This window comes from Pterocles gutturalis, unplaced genomic scaffold, assembly GCF_000699245.1.
Source record: "Pterocles gutturalis isolate BGI_N339 unplaced genomic scaffold, ASM69924v1 scaffold9227, whole genome shotgun sequence".
NCBI classification, from domain to species: Eukaryota; Metazoa; Chordata; class Aves; order Pterocliformes; family Pteroclidae; genus Pterocles; species Pterocles gutturalis.
In genome coordinates this window covers 40868-64453 of record NW_010112744.1, presented here as the reverse complement: position 1 = coordinate 64453, position 23586 = coordinate 40868, and the positions used below count along the sequence as shown (strand labels likewise).

Below are 23586 nucleotides of genomic sequence, written 5' to 3'. Positions count from 1 at the left end.
TTGTGCTTTTTTTGGGTAGGAAGAGTAGAGAGTCTTCAGGCATAAGGAGGTACATCTCCAATTAGGGTAAGACAGCAAGCTAGCAATGGGTCCCTGGGGGCATTTTAAGTTTTGAAAGATTGATGAAGTGCTTTGGAGAAAAGGACTCCCCTTGTGCTGTACTTGTTTTATGTTTCTTTCTGTTATTTCACTGGAGGCCACATAACAGGCTTAATCCTGTTTCCATTTAGATGAATGATGAAAAACTTCCATTGACTGCAGGGAGAGCAGGGATTGAGCTTGATGTGTTGCTTTATGTTACAGTAACAATTGGTTGTCATGCATTAAATATTGCTCCTGGGGTCTACATCCATGTTTCAATCATGGGGTTGTAGAGGGTTTATTGCTGCAGTTTTTAGTGGCAGCAAAGTCTGAAGGCAAAGTTGCTGTATCCACTGGAATCTGGATATGGCATATGAATAATGCCACAGTAAGGTCCTCATGTCAGTATGGTTAGGTGCATTCCCTTTGTTGTAAGTAAAGATAATTTAATTAATTTTAAATAATTAAGGAGCCCATGGCAATTGTGGGCTCCAAAATTCATCTGAAATGGAGACAACATTGGGTGCCAGTCTTGCTCTGCTGAAACCAGCGGCGTGCTCTTGGTTACTTTAACACAGTGAGGCTTGTAGCGAGGGGCAAGGCTTGAGGAGAAGGATCTGGTGTCATGCTGGCTGAGGGGCACTCTCCCAGGGATCATGTTTTCTGGGAGCCTTCAGGCTTGCTGGGCAGGGGGTTGCTCTGTCGCCAGGCAGCTGATGATAGAGGTGGCACAAGACACCTGGTAGCACAGGCAGGTGGGTGCCATCCAGCCACAGGACCACACCAGAGGTTATTTTTAGCCATTCTGCTTCACATGACAAAGCTAATCCAGCGTACTTGCCTTTTTGCTGGTGCATTTCTCTCCCGTCCTCCCCATCTGTGAATCCGAGGCAGAGTGAGAGTCCCAGGGCAGGTCCAGAGGATGCAGGCAATGCTGCCACTGCTGCCAGTCTGCGGCTCTTGCACCAGCTGGAGGATTAGGCAGGCTAGAGTGAGCTCAAATCCCTCCGATGCTAGTGTCAGATACAGAGAAGCTGCCACAAGACATTAGCTTAACTTAAAAAAAGCGATGGAGAGGTATTTGTTGGGTACATTAGCAAAGGCACAGCTGTTCTCCAGGTGTCTCACATAGCAAAGCAACAGCAACTGGTAGATGAACTTGATTTTATAAATTCTGAAGAATATAAATAAAATAATGTTTTGTCTTTCTGATCTGAATATATTTCTCCAATAACAGACTCTAGCTATTTCCATGCTACGTAATAAAAATACACTTTGTTCTGAATTTTCTTACCTTATTCTTTATGGAGATGTCTGCCAGCATTGCTGCTCCCTCTGTAAACACTGTGAAGAGTTTCCAGGCTCTTACCCACAGCCTGGAGGAGGTCTGTGGGCTACCTGGAGGCTGTGTGAAGTGATGGTAAAACAAGCCAAGTGCCAGTCGGCTTTAGTGTACAATTGGGGATGCATCTGCCTTGGAAATCTTTTTGAGACCCACAAATCAGAAGAGATTGAAAATTGCTGCTGTAATCTACCCAGATCCTCTTAATACTAAGGGTAACGTGCTCCCTTTCATTAAAATGATGACAGTGAGGGGGTCAGGTGGGTCTGGGTTTGCAGCAGTTGGTATAATTTACAAGTGGTGTAATTTGGCGTGGTGGCAGTGCAGTGATATGGTTCAGTAGCACCCAGGAGCTTCTCCTTTATTTGTTTGAGTGTTTGTGAGGCATTACTGAGACAAACCCAAAACAAAGAATTATACGCAAGAGGGGGAAAAAAGGATTTGAGAGCAAAGCGGATTACCACTTGATATTGCATGGCTGAAAATTATTTAATACAGCTTGGGCTAAGGAAGGGAGGTGTATATAAATACATATAGGTCTAAAGTTAATAGGATGGTCATGAACTTAAGATCTTTGCAGGACGTAAATCCTAACACGTTTATGTAGGTCTAACATGCACTATTTGCTCATTGGATATCCCTGTTACATTTTAAGATCTCAGATATCAAAAATTTGGAGAATTCATTTTTTTTCTTTGGATGAGGAACTGTTATTTCCTCTGGTATAAGAAGAGTGGCTGGGAAGTCAGGAGAGTGGGAACTGAAATCCTGATCCATATTGAGATGTCACCTCAACATTATTTGCCAGTGGCATTTCTTGCACATGAAAGGTGTGGTTTAGCACAAATCTAGTATACGTATATAAGTCACGACTGTGCAAGCAAGAGGTGAAGAACTGATTATTTTTTGTGAATCTACAGAAGAAAAATGGTTATTAATGCTATACAAAATAATGGCTATGTACTTCAACACTGAAATGCAGACAGTTTTTCCACTTTCTTTGCTACTAGGAAGAAGGAAAAGAGTTGCTCTGTGTTTTGCACCATGTATTCTGGGACTTCCAACTGCGTCAGCAGGTCTGGGTATTAGGCATCAGATGGATTAACGTAATTGAGTTCTTCAGTTTACCTAACGTGGCTTTTGGTTCAAGGTCTGCTTGCTTCCAGTTTTAAATGTGTAACTCAGCTGTGGATGTCATGTTTATTTTGTCAGTAAGCTGTAAAATATTGGTAAATTTTCATGCAAGTGTGAAAGGCTTGACTTGCCAATAGGTGCATAAAATAAATGGAGCATTCATACTGTTGGACAGTTTTCATAATGTTTGTGTGATACAGGTTGTTCCTCAGGGCCTAATATTTTTATATAAAACAGATTATCAGTTCAAAACAGCAGCATACTGGAGGTTTTTTAAATCTATGAACACATACGTGCCAGATTTAATTTAACAGGCAGACTGCATTCAAAGGATTAGCAGATCTCTTGTGAAACATATGTTGTAAGTAGTTCTGATAATTTCTGTTGGTTTCTTTTCCTTTAGATGTTTCCAGTAGCATGCAGCAAACTCACTGTATTTTCCCCTCATTTTGGTTTGGTTTTTTTTTTTTGTTTTTTTTTTTTTTTGTTTTCTCTTCAGTGAACAGAGTATTTGCCAAGCCCGGGCTTCAGTTATGGTCTATGACGATACCAGTAAGAAATGGGTGCCAATCAAACCTGGACAGCAGGGATTCAGCAGAATCAACATATACCACAACACAGCCACTAACACCTTCAGGGTAGTTGGAGTTAAACTGCAAGATCAACAAGTGAGTAACTGTATCGAGTTTCCTGTAAATGAACCTTTGATCTCCCTTGATACCATCAGTTCTGTACTTAAGGCAGTCTAGCAACATTTCCTGCTCCCTGCAAGGTGCCTGTTTACTCCAGTCATTCCGATTTTGTATAAATTTTTTGTGCACAGAATATATCATAATTTACTACTGCTTATTTGCAAACAGAACTTTTGGTAAATGCCAGGGAGATTTTATTTTTTTTTTTCCCGCTCCATTTTCAATTGTGAAATTAATCTTATTTTGTTCTGCAGGTTTTGCTCTCGGCTCCACCTAACTTATTTTTTGCTTATTTTTAATACTATATATAAAAAAGAAAATAAATAAATCATTCTGCACTTCCATCTCATAAAGTGTGATTGTTACATTGCTGTGAGAAGTAATTAGTTCCTCGTAATGCATTTTAAATTCTTAGGTGCACACTGTGATCTGATTTGCGGCAGCCTAAGTCCACAGGACCTCCTTGGGTATTAAAGGAGTTACATGGGATTTAGATAATCAGAACTGGGATCAGACCCTCCCCGGCCACCGAGGTGCGGTCCTCAGCCCGGGGCTGATGTGGTGTGGCTCTGGGCAGCCTGGCTGGCGGGGATGCTGGGCAGTGCCTGCCAGCAGAAGCTCCATCACCAAATGTCCTGTTCAGACCCTAAATAATAAAACTTGGGTGGAGTAGCGGTGCTATACCATAGTGCCATTTGCATTTTAGAGCAGAAATTTAAGCTGGGGACTCCCTCTGTGTGCTGGCATGAGGCCGGTACAGCAGTGGCAACCCAGGTTGCCCAGGCTGCCAGCATCCCACGCTCACCTCCAGCCCTCAAGCTGGCAGAAGACTCAGAATAAAGTGAGCAATTGATTTTCTGCTGGTACAGAGAGTGGTGTTGCCTCCTCGGAAGGTGTGATGAGCACTGCAGCCAGTGTGAGACGGGCAGGGGCAGGGCACACCCAGCCAAGGTGGAGAGCAGGAGCCAGGCCACCAGCACCTCTCAGCTGCCACAAGTGTTAAATTGAGCGATCTGCTCATAGAAATGCAGATGATATCCCTCAGCTGTCAGCTATAGTGATGCTTGGGCCGACTGGAAAAGCTAGCCAGGTTGCTTATTGGAAGTGTTAATGGCTTTGCTACACCGCCCCTATACACAGTCATAGTTCTGAAAAAGGAAAAGCAGAACAGAAATGGGTGGGGGGCTTTAGCACATCAGTTTTCAGATCCTTGCAGTGCACTTTTGAAACACCTGCCATATCTTTTGCCTCTGCTTTTGTCCTTCTCAGCAGAGCAAACACAAGAAATAGAAGATATTTCTGAAAATAAATTAAATACATTGGCTTCTTAGTTGTGAAAGCCAGTACTGCTTCATAACAGGCCATGCTAGCTTTTTATTTTATGCAGTCAGCAGGTGAATGTAAATGATTTGTATGTGACTGCAATCTAACATGCATCTGAATATTTGGTGTAAATCAAGCAAAAGTTATAAAGTCTACATACATATATGTAAGGGAGACTATATACTGGACGTCTGTCTTAATCAGAGTATTCAATTTAAAGAATAAGATACATTAAAAATTCAAATCTTGATCTGTACTTTAAACATGTTTTGCATTAACTGTAACATTCTGTTTGCTTGCAAATGTTCCTGCTTATGAAGAGCCTGCATGCCATCTAAAAATCTTCTCAATTCAGAAAGAACCAGATATAAGAATATATTTTTTAGAGTTCAAAGGCTAAAAATCCTCCCTCCAATGAACAAACAAAAAAAGTACAGGTTACCTTAATCACTTTAAACTGTCTAAAATAAAATATTCACCTTAAATATTATCACAAGAATCCAGTATTATGAATAAAGTAAATTCAGGGCAGCATAGCATAGTAATATTAAAAGGAATGTTCTGAAAATCTCAGTATTCTGAATTTAATATACTTTATATTAGTCTCACATGGATTTATAAACTTGCTAGGCGTGCTAAGTATTTGCATTTAAAGAGAACAAAAATGAATTTCAGTTAAAATAATTCTCTGTACAAGCCATTTCATGCTTGCTCTCAGGTTGTGCTAAATCACACTGAAAGTGAGGTTTTAATAAAAGCTGTTGCTTTGCCAGGAAAGCCATATTTTTCTGAAAAGGACCAATCTTCAGCTAATATGTGATTTGGCATACAATGAAGCTAATGAAGCTACACAGATTTCCAAAAGTTGATAAACTAGTTTAAAATATGTAACACAACAATACCACAGAGGAACAATTTTAAGTTCTATTACATACTGTTTGGCAAGGCACAGATTACAGTAATGTTCATGACTTCACCCCTGCCTGCATTTCATGTTTCCCTTTTAATTTTTGCTGGTTTATATTACACCTCTAATAACCTCTCTCTTTAATTTTCATCCTCTTTTTTTTTTCCCAAATCTGTAGTCTCCTTTTGTTGTCTTTGTATAGCTGCCTTTCTCTTTTCTTGCCCTTTTTCAGTGCATGCGTTAGAGTTTATGATACTTCTTCTCATTCTGCCTACCTCTACCTTATCTGTATTTATCTTCTTCTCTAGCTGACGGTGTCTAAAAAGTTGACTGCAAAGAAATATGCTTTTTAGAGTGGCAGAACTCGGTCATCATTCTCACCACTGGGAAGTGATCACTGACCTCTTGTTCTCCGTATGTGCCTGGGCGACATGCTTATCGTGTGCTCGCGTGCAGCAGCAGCAGCTGCGCGAGGCTACAGACCAGCAGTACATGAATTCCCCTTTCTGCTCTGCACAGACGTGCACATTTGCGTAGACTCATGCTGGCATGAGCAGTAATCTTCACAAAACCAGAAGTAGGCTTTTCAAGCTTTGGAGTAGCCACAGAGGGCAGAACTGGTTTGAAGCTAAGGCCAGATCAGTGTTGCAATCGCTTGACGTCATGAGCTTTGAGGTTTCCCTGCAGCCTTCATTTTCTCATAGCCCAACCACCACAAGCAAACGCTTTAGCCCTATGCTGTGACTTGCCAGCTGCCATTGTGACATAGCCTGTTGTGAAGGTGAAGTGTGTTAGCGTCAGTCACCAAGCGGGAAGTTCGCAAAGCTAAAAACATCCAAGTGCTCCAACTTCATGGCTTAGCTGACAAGCAGTAGCTCCCCAGTTCAGAGTCCTGACCAGCTGAGGGTTCAAAATGATGATTTTACATCAAGTGATTTCAGCTCAGGATGATCTCATCATGGAAAGGCATGTGCTGAACAGATAGGCGAGGAGGAGGGTGCAAGTCAAAAGTGAATCATATCTCCTGAGGGTTTGGTGTATTGATGTGGCTGAGAAGTGACTGTGAAAACGGGGCCTTGGGGAGGGCGTGACATTTTATATTTGAGCCTAAGCCAAAACTGGAATGGGGACAGCATTCTTGGGATATAAACCAAACCACATTTTTTGAAAAACAGAGAACCAGTTAATCACTGCTGTAACTTATTAGAAGTTGGTCAGGTTTGGGCCTGCTTGCAGAAATAAAGAATCTGGCCTCAACTGTAGCTGCTTTTAGCAGCTATGCCATACCCTCCCTGTTTTAGCAATCATATGACTGCTCCCCATGAGAGGAGTCTGGGCACTGGCAGTGCGGTGCACCCCGAGCTGGTAACAAACTTCTAAACCTTTTTATACTCTGGAGAAACAAGCAAATGACTTGTTCCGGTTCAATGGGTGGTAAGGCTTGTGTGGGCGTTCTTCCTGTGATCTCAGATGTGGTCCTGAGGCCATTTGATCCCTTCTAGCCCCATTCTAGCCCACCATCATCACTGCTGACAACTTCAACTCAGCTGCCTACATGCCTGCAGACTGCAGTCAAAGGGAAGGGCTTCCCATTTTTGAGCTTTTAAATAGATCCCCAAATTCCCTGCCTGGCCCAAAGAGCCTACAATTGAAACCGAGATGAAAGGATGAAGGAAAGTAGCAGGTAGAACGGAAGCAAATCTTTTTAACATTATAGTGATGGGAACATTGAAAGCTGTCAACTTATTAATACTATGAACAACTGGTCTGTGAAACTCCTTGCATATGTGATCATCAAAATCCAGAATTTAACAGGATACAAAACAACACAGATGTTTTTGTCAGTAACAAGACTGGTTGTTTCAGAATAGTAAATACTAAAAGGGGTTGGCAAAGAAAAAAATGGGCACATGAAATGTCATGTTTCAGCTTTTAAGACAAACTCTGGGTGAAGAGTTGTAGGAAGAACTGTTTGTTGTGGGCACATCCATTACTTATTTCTGCAGGATTTCCGGTATGTTTCTCCAATTCACCTATTATAGACAGATTAAAGACGATTAAAAAATGGACTGTTGGTCTACTCAGCATGGCAGATGCTATCTTAATGACATATGAAGCTTTATAATAAAGATCCTTTAGAAACACCTGTAAAAAACCCCCTATGCTCCAAACAGGGCGACCTTCTTTATTTGAATTACTGCTCTGGAGCACTTAGTTATCACCTTGTGCCTTGCAGAGTCTCAACGCCATCTGTACTGGACACTGTGTGCACTCACAAGAGAACTCATCCTATTTTTTCTGTTTTCTAGAAACATTAGCCAAAGGAGGTAAAATGAAACTCTGGATATTTTGTATTTCATTTTCTAGTTTTAAGCTCTCTGAGTTTGAAGACAAGGTATTAGATGTATAGGGATCCTGATGATCAATGAAAGTCAACATTCAAATTTGGTCTTTATTCAGCTGAAGGGATCAAACTCTCAGAATAGAGTGGATGCTCTGAGTTCCTTGAGTTGATGTTTTAGGAAAGCAAACTTTGAACAGTTTACCTCACTTCTATTAAATGATTTTTGGCATAGGTTTTTACAATTTCTGTCTTTCATTATACAACTGCACTACACTCCCTGGTGCTCTTTGGACTTTGATAGTGCTGTCCTTTGAAATGGAAGATTCTGTTAGTAGGTGAGAAATACTCACTTTGGAAAGCCTGATAGAAGCTGACAGTCTTTCTAAACATTTTCTCGAAGATACTGGCTGTGCTCTCCCTTGGTTAAGATACTCAGAAGTGGTTGGGAAACTTAAAAATTTGACCACCAGCCAGTGGTCAAATACCATGAAGCTGTTCACTTACCCTCCCCCATCCCAGGGGATGGGGAAGAGAATCGGAGGGATAAAGGTAAGGAGACTCATGGGTTGAGATAACAATTAAATAATTGAAATAAAACAAAATTAAAATAATAACGACAGTAATGATGCAAACTACTTTGATGGAGGATTTCCATTGACTGATTTTCAACGAGGACCAGAAATTGTGGGATTGTTCTGGCTCTTGATAAAACTCCAGCCCAAGTTTCTCCATTTCTAGAGACAATCTTCAATATTCAAAACCAGATTTGCTATATTTGAATAATGAACTTCAGACTTCCCCTGCTCATAATTTTAAGTTTCTCTGTCCCTTGTTTCTTACTGCCCCCAGCCTCTGTGGGCTGACAAAGAGGGAGCTTCAGTTTCCTACTCCTTCTCTTTTTTCAACTGCACCGTGTCTGTTTATGAGATAAATTGTGATCCTTTCTGTTGACAATTTTGTTTCTTTAATTTGCGTCACAACAGAGTGCCATTGTCAGCCCACAGATGAGTATCTCGGGGGTGCTCTCTGCCACAGGTCTGGCTTATTAGTGGTGCAGTGGATGCTCCTGCCTCTCCACCTCAAGCCTATACTTTTAGCATTGGAGGTTTCTGGTCGGATCCCAGGTGTACTGTGTAGTTGAGAGTCCCATATGCCCCACCCAAGGATAAAGAGGGCATTGTATTTAGCAGATTAAATCAAAACATACAGAAACACCCTTCTGATACAGTCACCTCTTACCTGGCAATTATAGCACATACAGCAAGGGAGGAGGTGGGAGAGGAAATATTTAGTTGTCTGATTTTGTCACTGCCTATCTGATTCTAGAGAAAAAACTCTCTCAACATAAGAAGCTGGTGGTGATCAGGTGCATGGGAGGAGAAAAGCAGAGCCCTGAAATGAGTCAAATATTTTTCTGCTGTAGGGCAGGGTTAGTGCCAAGAGCTCTGTCTGGCTCTTTTTCTGACAGTTGTGCATGATCATTCCCCAAAAGATGGCAACAGCTGCTGGCCCTGGCTCCTGACATCTGTCTGCAGTATCTGCACAGCTGTATTCTGTGGAGGTGCTGTAGAAAACACGAGCAGGTAATAGATCTTGCAAAACTAGCTTGCAAGTCCCTGAGGCTGACTTGAACCGTTGTAAGTCTCACCCCCAGATGTGGGTCTTCTGTCATCGAAACACACACTGCCTTACCGTACAGCCATGTAGGAGCTGTCGTTATGAATTGCCTCTACCAATTTAATTAACATTTACCAAAAGGTTGAGATTTTTTCCCACTGAAAACAGAACTATTTTTAATGTTTACCCCTCTCTTTCAAATCACAGGTAGTGATTAATTACTCAATTGTGAAAGGACTGAAGTACAATCAAGCAACACCTACCTTTCATCAATGGCGCGATGCACGACAGGTCTATGGCTTGAATTTTGCAAGCAAAGAAGAGGCTACCACGTTCTCCAATGCAATGCTGTTTGCTCTGAATATCATGAACTCCCAAGATGGAGGTAAATTAGCAACCACTATGCTCTCTATTGATCTGTGACATTTTACAATACTTGTTATCAATCACCTGGTGCAGTTGTGTTGGATAGTATGCCATTATAAAACACGTGATAATAAAAAAAGTTGGTCTCTGGTAGACAGCCTTTAGATCAGCATTTGCAGTGGTATGAATTGTACATGTTTTCAGATTTTATTCACCTTCCTTCTAATTTTTCATGATGCCTTGACTCATGATAGGAAAACAATGGTTATTTGGGAATGCCTCAGCAGGTAGTTAGCCCCACTGATTTATGTGGGTCTGTGTATGCATTGTGTCACATATCGGATGGCAGAATATAACTTTAAATAAACAGAAGCTAGAGTAAAATAAGCAAATGTTATAAGGTAGAGCTTGGAGCTGGTATTTCCAGTGTGTTGGGTGTCAGCTACAGCTGTTGGCTCTTGTGGGCCAGCTTTCAAAAAGAGGAGTGAGTGGCGTCTCAGTTATTTCATAAGGAAGAATGCAATCCCTTGTACTCTGGACATTGACTGATGTCATTGCCAAGTACTATATTGACTGCAGTTGAAGTTTGCGGTGGAGTTTACTGTTCTATGAAATTGTTATTGCACTTGCTTGATGAGGGCCCAAAATAAAGTCCTGGTTTCTCATTGGAAACCAGTTTCTGGTCTGTGGTATTTGGATGAATTACTGCCCTCAGTTCAACGCCTGTGACCTCTCTGCAGCTTCTGGACTGGGAACAGAAAGCAATCCTTGTGTGGTGTCTTTTTTTTTTCCTGCAAAATATACACCATGGCCCTATTTTCCTTTTGAAAACACAGTGAGTCAAGGTTTACATTACTTGCTGCCATCCAGGTTTCACTGCAGTGTTCACTGGTGATGAACAGCAGCTCTCTAGAGAAAGGTTGTCTCCTGACGACCTTCAGTACACAAATATGTCTTACTAAAAGGTGTATTTGTAATACAAAAGTCCATATTTTTTCTTTTGCTATTTCCTTTCATCCTATTAAGCTGACAAATGCAAAAGTCATCAAAAATCAAGAAATGTCTTTAATTCTGAGGTATATTTGGAAGAACTGAGGACTGAATTCTGCCTTCTTCAGCTTCAACTTTTTCAGCTCTAGCTGTGCCACAGCAGGAGACTTCAGGAGGAAATCTGGCCGACTCTCACCAGTCCTGAACTCGTGCAAGTCTGAAGAGTGCAGAGCCCTTTTGGCAGCACCTATGTGCTCAACCCATGTAGTCCACCAGATGAGACCCCAGAATTTGGATACTTTGACTATGGTCTTGATGTAGTGATTGGTTTAATGGCTATGATGAGTCTGCCTTTCTTCCGAAAGTTTGGGGGTTTTCTTTCCATCCATCTCTTCCTGTCAAAGGGGGTAGGGGTTTTGCAGGATTTTGAGGTTGTTCCATTGAGGTGCCTCGTGGAAACAGAAGTCTCAAGATGATGATTTATTGCTCTTAGGCTAAAATGAAAGAAACTATCTTAAAGTGGATAGTTTAATTATGTTAGCTACACCTAGCAAAGAACAGTAGGTGTTTTTAAGAAAGTACTTTTGACTACTTGAAAAGCCTATTAGTTTTCTGAGAAGTTTATGACTATACAGCGAATAATAATTTGAATTTTTGAGGCTATTATTTTATTCATTTACTTAGCACACCGAAGTGTGTTAGATGCTTTACAGACATAAGATCCAGCCCATGCTGAAGAGCTTGCATTTAAAGTTTGTAGTTGTCACATACATAGACAGATGTGAATAGGGTCACAGATGAAAAAAATTCCTACTTTCATTTCTAGAAAATAAAATGGTCTGGTAAACATTCAGTCTTCAACAACTCTTTTTCTGTCATACATAAAGTGTTAAAAGTTTCAAAGATTGCCAGTTGTCCTATTCTTTACAGCTGAGCTTGTCAAAAACTGAAATTTGATTTAAAGGGAATTTCAGCATTTGTGGTTTATAAAAAACTGTGATTCTGTGAAACAAATTCCCAAAATACTCATTTTTATCAAAATTATTTTTTTAATTACAAAATTTATCTCTAGAAATATTTACCTTTAGAATTGTATTAGCTACAAACTGATAATAAATTGCATTGGGGACTTTTATGTCATCATAAGTTTCCCAGTTATTTCAATGATCTCAGGATCAGAGTTGACAGCAAAAGTACATAATGGATGTGAAGTATAAAATATTTTTTCAGATCTGCTTTTCTAGGCTCATATAGCGCGTAGCTTTTGTGGACATCAATTAATGCAAACAGGAATTCACACAAACACACGTATCCATATATCTTTTCAGGCACGGCCACTGCCTGCATACCCCATCCATTCTGCTGCCTGCTTGCTGCATTAGGGTTTGCTTGTTCATATGGAAAAATCATTAGGAAAAAACCATATTTATTATATCTATGCATCCATGTATTAAAGTCGCTCATGTGCTTATGCAGATGGATGACAGCTTTAAGGAGTGTATTTGTATGCACAGAACTGCTCACATACTACTAAAATCCTCAACCAAAAGCAGAGAGCTAAACAGAGGTTCCCTCTGGCACATTCATAGTACAGAATACCCAATTTATTTGCCAGATGTACAGTTTGGGATATGCTGGGTGCACCACTTGGGATGTGCTATTTCAAATGTTTACTTGTTTCGTATATTCCCTGCTGAGACATTATTGTGTTTAGGTACTGCTAATCTTCCCCTAGTTGGATACAGATACTGGCTTCCATGACTGCTTTTCCCTTCATTCTACCGCCCACTTGCATAGACTAAAATTAATCATCGTACACTACAGCAGAAACTCTGAGACTGCGTCATATCTTCAGCAGACGTGGAATCAGGGTACTGTAACATTTGGGAAAATAACTAGTCTTAGTAGCAAAGCAATGGTGTGGGTTTCTGAATGGCACATTAAGCTGAATTGGTTTAAAAATATGATAGCAGTCTGTGTTTTGGGGAGTTGGAAACAATTTTTAGGCAGTGCTGACTTTCAAAGGAATGAATCACTTCAAATTAATATAGAGCTATGAACTAGCATTGAGAATTACTGTACTGTCCCACTTCTTCATGAGAGAGGCTACGATACCTGAGATTGTTCACCACAGGCACTGATCTCTCTGTGCTGATTACGTGAGGCACTAGTGAAAACTAAATCGAGTGCTTCGTAAGATGCCTGAGGTTAAATGGGCTGAATCAGATCCTACATCCAGCCTGTATTAACCAGGGTTGCGTGTCAAGGTCACCCCTGGGGAGGGACTCTTCCCGGGGGTCTGATGTCTCAAAATTTGGGAAAGCTGGGAGAAAAGCCATAGTCTAAACTTGCTGTCTAGTCTTATTTCTGCAGTAGATGAACTCATACTCTTACCCACGGGGAGGGCTGGCCATCTTCCGCGTGGCCAAATTCTCAGTGCTGCGATGGAAGCCCTCCCAGTGCACATCCTCAGAGTGGGGTTAAGCAAGCCTTGCAGTGCAGGAGCTGAACACGTGCTCAGCTCAGTCTTGCGCTTTGTAAGGATGCTAATGATCAAGTTAGAAGTAATATGAAATGAGATAAAATAAGACTAAAAAGAAAATAATACAAATGTGTACCATCCTTCCTTTAGAGGTTGACAGTTGCCTCACTGAATCACAATTGTTTACCTGACAGCTTGTTTATATGCCTAATTACTTTGATTTCCTTATCTGTCTTGTTAATCTGTTCTCCTTTACAATAAAAAAATGAAGAATTGGTCCTGAGCCAGCCTGCAAAATGAGAGCAAATGATAACACTGACTTGCTCATTACCAGTCTCTTGCTTACAATTCTTTAATGGTGTCCATTAATATAAGACCATTAGTATGACAAATGACTTCCCATTAAATTGTTTTTCTTTCACGGGTGTTCACTTTGTGAAGCCAGACCTTTTCCTGGCATAAGTTACCTGATGCAAGGAGTGTCACCAGCTTATGTTGTCACCTGCAGCCAGGTTTCACTGGGGACCCAGCATTACCCCTTCTTGCCCAGGGATACTGCACGAAAAGCATTTTGTGTGGATCTTGCTTGCAGGCTGTTTAATGTTTGGTAAGCAGACAAAGTTCATGTTCTTCAGAGCTTACATCCTCTTAGATATAACAAATGCAATGACTGGTGGCAGCATGGCATGGTTATTGGAGCAGGACATAAGGTGAGGATATCAGTAAGCTAAAATGGACAAGTTCTTCCCTGGCATAATTTTGTAGGAAAGCCGGAGGTGCCTGTGATGAAGGTAACTTGAAGGTAACTCTTTCTGCAGGGCTTAGCAGAACCTGTACACTCAGCGCTTCTCCCAGGGAGTGGTTACACTTCCCTGAGAGAGGGAATGGGACTATTTTCTCTCCTTTCTTGCTCCCCAAATCGCTAGGGACAGGCAAAGGAATAGCTTAATCTCTTTCCTTCTTTATTTGCTCACTTCAGACACTGTCCTTGCTGTTCCATGCTGCAGAAGGAGGCAGTGGCCTGGATTTGTGGCTTGGTGTGAGCAGCTCTGAGGGCATTTTGGGCTTCCATGACTTACATAAAGGCTTGATACCTCTTGGAGAAGAATTGAGAGTCTGATCTATGCAACCTACTGGTGCATGCTGCTTGTGACACAGTGAATATAATGTATTATGGACTTCTGCTTTTCTTTTGATGTCTTTGCCCTGGGGACTTGGATAGTTAATTGTTGACTTACAATGCAAGAAAATCATATTTATAAACATAAACACCACTTGCTGGAAAGCCGTATTCAGAGGGCTATGTTGCAGAGTTAGTTAAAGAGGTCAACTGCCTTACCTGACTAAGAAGGAAGAAGTTGGAGGAAAGCACAAAATAGTAGGGGAGAGGTTTGAAGAAAATGAATAGTGATTTTTTTTTTTGCTTGTAAGAAAGCCATTTTCTTGTTCTGAGTATAAGTGGCTTGCAGACCACACAATACAGATGTGAGGGTCATAGAAGGTGTAGAGTTTGGCCCTGTGCCTTCCGACACAGAGCTTCACAGACTCAGCTTTAACTCTGCAGGGAGGACGTTTTGGCAGTCAGGATTGCTCCTCACTCCTCTTCTGAGTAGCATATCTGCTGGCTTTTCTTTTCCACTACTGTGGATTGACATGTATTTCTCCAGCCCCCTTTCCCATAAGTTGGATTTGATTAAGTTCTTTGGAGTTTGAGATCTTTTTCCATTCCTTCAGTCATTCTGCTCTTATCCTCATCCAGAAGTGACTGCATTTCTGTACTGCTAGAGGGAAGTTCCTTGGAGAGCACTTTGAGCCCTCCAAAATAAGGGGAGAAATAGATGAATAAAGCATCGATTCATCACACAGCAGATAAACTGGCAGTATGTAGCATACTTTCTCTCTCCTAGTTAGACACCCTAAGTACTTGCAAGGTTTCTGTCAGTGTAAGATGTGTGTGAAGATTATGGTGCAGTGGATTTCAGATGAAAGTCTACACATAGAATTTTGTAATGTTATATTCAGTTCATTTTTTCATTAGAATTTTTCCAACTAGTCCCACATCTGCCAATATTTCAGTGGCACTAAAGTGTAACTGCTGGGAAAGTCAGTCGGCTGCATTCATCTTCTACAATGCAGTGACTGTTCTGTTTGATAGTATGGCCCCAAGACTTCCCAGCGCCACAGAGGACACAGTGTGGGAAGACAAAAGACTGCATCTTCATTACAGTACTGCATAATACATAAAATATCTCATCAGTAATGGAGGGGACCCACCACAGAACACAATGCCCACTTGCAGCCAGCTGGTTCCCAAATCATGCTGATGGAAAGAGGTCTGTGCCCCATGTGAGGTGCTTCACATAACTGCACCGCGGACTCGTCTCCTGCGCTATCAGGTGTGTTGGTGCAGATTATAAACCACTAAGATCGTATATTCTGTGCATGTTGTACTTTTAAGTGTGCTAACAACATTTAAAGTCTGGTGTGACCTCATGTTGCGTAGGCATTGCAGGACCGTAAGCATGCCGTTCATGTCTTTTAACCACATCATCCCAGAAGCTGTGTCTATTTATAATGTAGATACAGAGAACTTGTAAATAGTAGACTTTTAAAGTTACTAGCGTAAATATGATCCATGTGGTCAGACACCTAGTGCTAGCCAAAATAGCAACCCACAGGCAATGGTTAATTGGGTGCATGTTAAAAATACAAAAAGCTTTTACTTCTTAAAAAACCAAAGGTTTCCCAGGGGAATAAATATTTCCCTAGTGATCTCTTCCAAAAGCACCAGAGAAAGGTTTAGAGAAACAAATTTCACCATTTTTTCCAGCTTCATGCCTGCTCCGGTTTCAATATAAACTTTAGTCGCTCAGAAATGCTCTGCAGATAGGACAGTTTCTCATCGAACTTCCTGTGCTTTGTAAGTCAATGAAGAGGGAGGGAGAATTCAAGTAAGATGATGAGCTTTTTCCTTTTGTCTGCTGCATTGCTTTATCACGGGAACTGTTCCAGAAAAATCCACCTGACTTAGAAATAATCTTTTAGGATATTGCTTACTATAGGAATAAAGTCCTTCCTTTGTCAACTGGGCAGAGATGAGCCGTTACACAGCAAACCAGGTGTGAATTTATTTTCTTGAGCAACCAGAGAAGGATACTCCGCAGCCAGTGCCCCGCTGCCTGTTCAGTGGGTCCCATCTTGGCCTCTGACTACTTTGAGGGCAGGAGTCCCTTGCAACCACACCTGAAAAACATCATCTCAGGCCATAGTAGCAGTCGTTGTGTCTTGCTCCCAAGGCTCTTTCTTACTGTGCTGATGGGGATGGCAGTCCTCATACAAGCCCACTGCCCATATTTCCAAAACAACCAACACTTCTCCTGGAATTATGGGCACTTGCCTTGCAATCTTCCTCTGCCTGCAAAACTGCTCGACTGCCCTCTTCTCGGGTTATCCTGGGTTTACTGAGATGGATATGTGACATTTCTAAGGACCTGGGTACCCTTTGTAAGTTGAGTTCACATTAGGAATGTGAACATGTTTAAAACCAGAACTGAAAGAAGTTGGCCCAGCCAGACGAAGCAGTGAATAAAACTGGTTAATCTTCTGTATTAGCTTGGCTCCACATGAGTGGAGCACAGGAGGTGAATTGCTTCACTTGTGAATAGATAAACTGAGATTACAGACTCCTTTCAGTGTTAGAACTGTAAATATCATTGCTGTTATTCATCTGTCAGGAAGTATCAAACCATTATTTAATTATTCTGCTCTATAGAAGTAGGCATCATTTTTTTCCATTCACTTTTTCAGTCCCCCAGATGGTAGGGATCCACGGCAGAAAGTTTTCCAGGGCAGTGAAGTGCTCTTTCAGTGTTATGCTAATAAAAACCCATGGCATGTTGCTTGTACATGTCTTAGCCACTTTTTTTCTGCAGAACTTGTATTATGTCCCTGCCTAGAGCAGTGGCAGTGCTGCAGCCGCTGTCACACGTCTAGAACAACAAAAGGTGCCTCTGTTCTTTGAAGAGCATAACAAATCTAACGGCTCTTGAGTCTCTTTACTGATGCTTTTTGCTGTGCTGAATTCTTCTGCACTAAATGAAAGCCACTTCAGGAAGGAAACTGTGTGGGGAGAAAATTGTTGAGAGATTTAAGAGAGACTTGTGCATGTTGAGAGCGAAGGCTTCTGCCAGCAAGATTCCCTAGCACCATTGCCCTTAAACCCTTGTTTTTCTGAAACTGCTGAAAACTGGCAAAGTTCCCAGAGCTCAGGGGTAGGAGATGCAGTGTGGCTTTTTCACTATACTACAATAAGTGGCAGAAGAATATATTAGCTTAGAAAAAAATTATTTATCACAATTTAAGAAGTCAAATGATTCATATGCCATCCGTGTAGGTCAGATTTTGGCCCTTATTCATTTGGAAACAATTTGTAGGGTGTTTCCTTGCTCAATATATCTCTTTTGGGGCAGTTAGTTAGTCTGGACTATATACACATCATGTCCTGTCTAAAGCCATGGCTGTGAGTGGAGCTTAGCTTCCAGCCACAGAAGAGCGAAAGCTGCCTTGCCCCAGGAGATGCCGTGAGTCAGAAGCAGCTCCGTGTCACTCTCCCTCTTCTACTTCCTCTCCTCTCCCCAGGGATGTGGCAGGAGAAGTGGCTTGGGCAGGAGAAGTGGCTGCCACCAGCCTGTGCCAGCAGTGCTCCTTGGGTGGGCAGTGGTGGGCTCTGCCCTGACTCTGCCCCTCTGCTCTGCGCAGGCAATGACCAAAGGGTTGAGTTTAGACCCCAGTCTGCCTTCCTACCTCCTTCAAAAATCTGAAGCATATGAAGACCAAATGGCTTTTTGTGTTGAGAACAGTATTTTTCTCTTTACCTTTTCCAGAGCTGTACTTTGGCATGTTGAGTCTCAGTGCATTTTGTTTTGCTCAACAGTAATAGTTTATGGAACATTTAATTGCTGATTGGGAGTCTGATTTCTTTCAGTGAAGGAGAAACTGCTCCTTGGAAGAGATTTGATTTTTTAACAAACTTTCTTTCAGTTTTGTGTTTATTTTCTGTCATTCTTAAAGTGCTTTGATATTTGGTGTCCTGGGGTAGGCTCTAAAATAACATGACTTCATTTGTGTCAGAACAAGAATTGCTCTTTTAAGGCAGTTTGTCTTCCTTTTCAGACCCCACATGAGTTAGAGGTGCTGTAATTCCACGCAGAACAATGTTCTGTTTACCTCTGTACATACTCTAACATCTCACCCCTTTTGATAGATTCACACTATTTTTAAAGCCAAATATTGGTATAGTTCATAATATATAATGTCATAGAATAAGTTGAAAAGAACATTCTGTGAGATTTTTCTCACTAGAAGAAAAAAGGAGAAAGAATACTGAAAAGAAATAAACTGTTTTAAATACTGTAAGGGATGCCCTCTTTCTTAAAAGACAGAAATGACCAGGCAGTGTTTTGTGATGGTGGTTACGCAGATCCAGATTTGCGAAGATTTCCTATTGATAGGAACTCCTAACCTGAATCAGCCAAACCAGATTGATTTTTTATGATCGTGCTGTGCTCCTCCAAATGCTATTTATTTTTGGAAAAGTAAACTATAGAAGTTCCAAGAGATTGTATGGAACATGACGTCTCCAGCTTTCTATAGCATTAATAAGTATCTGAATATACTTAACACAGGAATACATGTTGTGTTCATTTTGAATCATATTGCAGAAATTGTGCCTTCTGGTAATTATGATGATGTCTAATTCTAGTGTAGCCTCCCCACCCCAATTACTTATTTTATACTATTCATGGGTACCCTATGCTAATTTTTGGGTACTAGATCATTTGTATCAGTGATTAATTTGAGATGAGATACACAAATGTCTATGGATTAAGATAGGTTCGGATTATTAGTTGCTGAGCTGGTAAGAAACTTGGTTCTTTTCTTTGTTTAGTAGACTTTCTGGATTCCCAGCAAAGAGACAGACCTTATAGTTGTTTGTCTCTACACAATAATTGATACACTCCCCTAGCTGTGATTCCACTCCAAACAAATAATAATCGTGTGACCACAATCCTCCTGTTAACAGGAGTAGAAATGTAGACATCTGTAGTACAGGGTTTTGTATCTGAGCTGGGCTGTCTGTGTGGTCAAGGAACAGCACCAGATGCTCCTGGCACAGTTGGTTATATATTTTTAGGTGTCTCTGCCAGGCACCTTTAGGCAAAATTCAGCTTATTTTTCCTCTCTTTTTTTTGTCACTGACTGTAAAAGATTGCTGCTAAGAACCCTTCTGTGGTTCATGACAATTTTACTATGATCCTCTCCCAAACTTTCCAATTAATAGATTAATTATTTCTAATTATGCTATAATTAATTAGTAACTAGAATAATAATTAAACCTCTAGTTTAATAATAATAAATTAGGGACTTGGAAACTAATGTGCATAAGCTGTATTTTTAGTGATGCTCCATGGATTTCCCTGGACAGTTCACGAGAAATCACAGTAATGCATGTGTGTTGTGTGCATCTGTATGTGTGTGTTCACATGAGCAATGCACATCAGATTATCACTTATCCGACTACCTGAGCTCTGCAAACAGATGGTCTTTGTACATACAATTTTTTGGATTTTATACCAGAAGCGAACTTGGGAAGAAATTCACAGGTACGCAGATAGAAGTCAGCCATAAGTTGCTGGACTGAGACAATTTTTCACATGTAATCAAAATAAAATTGATAGTGTTTTGAGTTTTCTTTTTAAACTCCGCTTTCATTATGTGCCGTAGTTCACCGTGTGAAAATTGTTCACTGAAAACATGTTCCTGGTCAAAACACAGTGTTTAGGACCAGAGCACTGAGCGGGAACAGCCGGTGGTGCAGCGGAGGAGGTACGGCACAGCTCTGCAGCCCTCTCCGGCGGCAGGCTCAGCTGAGGGGGAAGTCTCCTCCTTAATTCCAACCACTGAGCGAATCGCCATGTGCTGCTGCCAGCAAAGCATGTAGAGCAGCTTCTGCTGCTGGCTGGTAATCCCTGGGGAGCTCACACAAAGTCTATTAATTGCCGCCTTAGATGACTCCGTGCAGTCATCCGGCATCTTGTTTTTCACCAAGTCAGGGACCTGAAAGCTGTAGGTTGTGTGGCATGCTGCAAGCAGAATCTCAGACCCTCATGGCAATGACTGTTGTAATTTCTCCAGTCAATCCTAATGAAGTAATAAAGAAAATGGGATTCATTTAACTGAACTTCAGCCATGTAAATGCTAGGCATCTAGTCTACAGTAAGTGTATAGTTTCCACTCCACAGCATGAGGACGGCTCACCTAGAGGTGATGAGTATGGATGTAGTCCCGTGCTGTGGGCTTGTGGTTTGACAAGCTGCACAGCCCTGCGACACAGCAGGGAGCGAACCGCAGCTGTGATAAAATGGAACAATCTCTGGTTGTCCTGCAGTTCAGGAAGGAAGTTATCTGCTAATAGGTGATTTTAGCTCATGAAGTGCCTAGCCTTTGCACTGCTACGTGCGCAGCTGCACAGCTGCAGAGAAGGCAGCGCGGTTCAGGTCTTGAAGGTGCATTTTAAAATCTGCACCAGTTCTGCTGATAAAATAGCCAAACCCTGCAAAGCTATCACCGTCAATCTGATTTGCATAGATTGCTTTATCTGTTGGTCTTGATTAGTATTCCGGAGTGCTCTATAGAAAACATCAATTTTAATTCTGTTTCCTCCACTGCTGGTTTCCAGGGACTCCTCTGGTGGTAAGGGTAGCGCCTGAAAAACGATGTGTGCGTATTCGTCTGTGAAATACAGCATGGTCTTAGAGGTAGATACTGTGGGCATAGCAGTGTAAGGGAGGAATGTAAACCCATTTAAGTCCCTAAGTGGAAGGAAAATAATGGTAGCTACTTACTGTACTAGTTTTGTGCTATCTTGATGCATGCCTATCCTCTAAGCTAAGGGAGAGAATCAAGTGCTTAAATGAGCCCAGTTTTCCAATGTTGACCAACTCTTACATGAGACATCTATCTTGTTCTCTTCTTAATCTCCCCAAAATCTCACTGAGGTGATAGCTTGGTGTCCAAGAAATTCAGGACTGGTGCCTTCACTCTCCGTTCTGGTTGGTGGGATCTAAGTGTTGCATGGTGGATGATGGCCTTTCTTTGCTGGCACAGATACATGCTCAACACTGGCAGCTTTGCCCTGCCTTAGATGTGCAAAGAAGTGTTCTTCCTCTGTGTGTCTGCAAAACAATGCTTCATTTCTTCTCTCATCTGTGAAGCAGTGAACGCCCCAAGTGAGTCTGCTGCATGCAGATGTGTGGTTTAACCAAATGCTTCTGAATCCTCTGGGAAAGGACCTCTGACTGCCAGACTAGGTGATGTTGGTTAGAAACTAGTCCTCATACATTGACCAGGGAGTTGATGTTCTGTAGTCAGTCGGGCTGATAGCTTCTGAGGGAGGCCTCAGTTCAGTGTGCTCAGTTTGCTGTAGCTGCAGGCTCTGCCTCTTGCCATGCTGCTCAGTGCTTTTCTCTCCCATCGCCAGGGCGTTCCTCCTGAGTCTTTTCTAAGCCTCCCTTTCTTATGCCTGTCTCCCTTTCTGCTTTATGGAGACAGCAGAAGAATATCAGTGTCTCCGTATACAAGATATGTACTAATAACTTCATTTAGTATAAGTAAGGACAAGCTCCAAAGCCAGTTCTCCCTGGTCTGCAGGTGGGCGCTGGGTGCCCTGATCCACCACCACTCCTAACCTGCGGGTCCAGTAAGAACAATTTCTGTACTAATGGGATCCTATCCCAGCCATATAATTAACCAGATTATGTAATTTTCAAAAATGGGTACCCAGATTATGGGAAAGGTAAATTCTGTTTCAACCCTGTGTAAGAAGATGGTGAATTTGAGGCTAATGATTACAGAGGTCTGATGAACCACAACTATCTGGGCAAGGGATACGTGGAGATTGTATTTTAATACACAATCATTGGAGCTATCACACTTTTACAATGGGGAGATTACTTTGGTTTACTCTAAGACCATGCATAGTTCAATGTATGGAAATCCTTTTTATTCTGATCCTATGCAAGTCTCAGAGGACATGAGAAGGAGCCAAAGGAATTACAAATTTCATTCTTTGCAGCTTCTAGTGGTGTTCTGCAAACTGGCAGAATGCTGCTGTGGGGAAGCTGAGAGGCAGCTGGCTTAGGTGCTTTCCAAAAACATGCCCCCACTGTCAACTGCAAGAGTTAAACAGAAAGTGCAGCTGTAAAACTGCATCTCACCTGGAGGCTGTGGGCTTCCAAAGCACTGACCAGGAGACAGACAACCCCGATGGGTTTTGTAAAGCAGGAATTTCAGAATCAGTTATTTGTAGTTAACTGACGATGAGCCATGATTTGTCATCTGTAGGTCTTCTCTTGGATAATGTTGTCTAAGCAAATTAGTTGCAGTCATTGTAAATGGCTTTCTGCAAGAAATACAGTGTATTATTGTGAATAAAAATGTTGTTAGGGTTGAATCTCTTGTTGTATCAGTACTTGAACTGACGATATGTGCAATGACCACACTGAGAAACTTGACATCTAAAGGTTTGACAGCTAGAGACATACACTGGGAAAAGTGGGAGGAAAGTACTGTCTTCAGGACCTCTTGATCTGACATTCAGTTCTTCTTTCTCTTGAAAGAGTGCAAAGGACAGGAATGGTTGAGGTGGCAGTGAGCCAGCCACAGAGATGTTAGAGAGTATTGTTGGCAGTTTCAGAAGTGCCTGGATCCCCACAGCTAGCTATGGTAAGCTAGTGTTTCCAAATTCCTGGTTCCTGGCCAATGCAGGCAAGGATCTTGCTCCAGGTTTGCTCAAACTTTTGGCTTCTGTGGTCATACAGTTCAGATGGTAAATTCAGGCTCTCAATACCAAGATGAACATTACAAGAGGTAGAACCTGGTAGTAAACTTCCCAGGGTACCAACCAGTGCCCAGGGCTGTCATTCTGGGAAGGAGGAGGCTTAAACACACACCTAGCTGGTCGTGTGGCTTCTCTTGGTGCTGTCGGCATAGCCATTAAAACACAGAAGTCAACGTACGGTGTGATGGTGTCTTTGCAGAAAGTGATACGGGTAAGTTGGTGTTTGTATCTGTTTGTAATGGCGTGACTTGGCTGTTCAACAAGAGGAAGAGCATTATTTAGCGCTGACCAAGGAGTATCTTGGCGTTTTTCACACATTTAAAAATAAACACGTGGTCACAAGTCATTGAGATTGTCCCCTCTTTTGACTGCTAGGACTCACTAAATGTTAATTGCTCGTTATTGTGAAG

At 41.7% G+C, this 23586-nt stretch overlaps 1 protein-coding gene across 1 annotated transcript in view; it reads left to right on the top strand.

Moving 5' to 3' along the window:
• Positions 1 to 3057: 3057 nt before the first annotated feature.
• Positions 3058 to 23586, top strand: part of LOC104462289 (ena/VASP-like protein) — a gene marked incomplete at its 3' end in the record, with an annotated part of 61392 nt that continues 40863 nt past the window's right edge. The window contains exons 1-2 of the mRNA XM_010074179.1: positions 3058 to 3225; positions 9648 to 9825. Coding sequence (XP_010072481.1) covers positions 3091 to 3225; positions 9648 to 9825 — 313 coding nt within the window. The remainder of the gene's footprint in view (positions 3226 to 9647; positions 9826 to 23586) is intronic.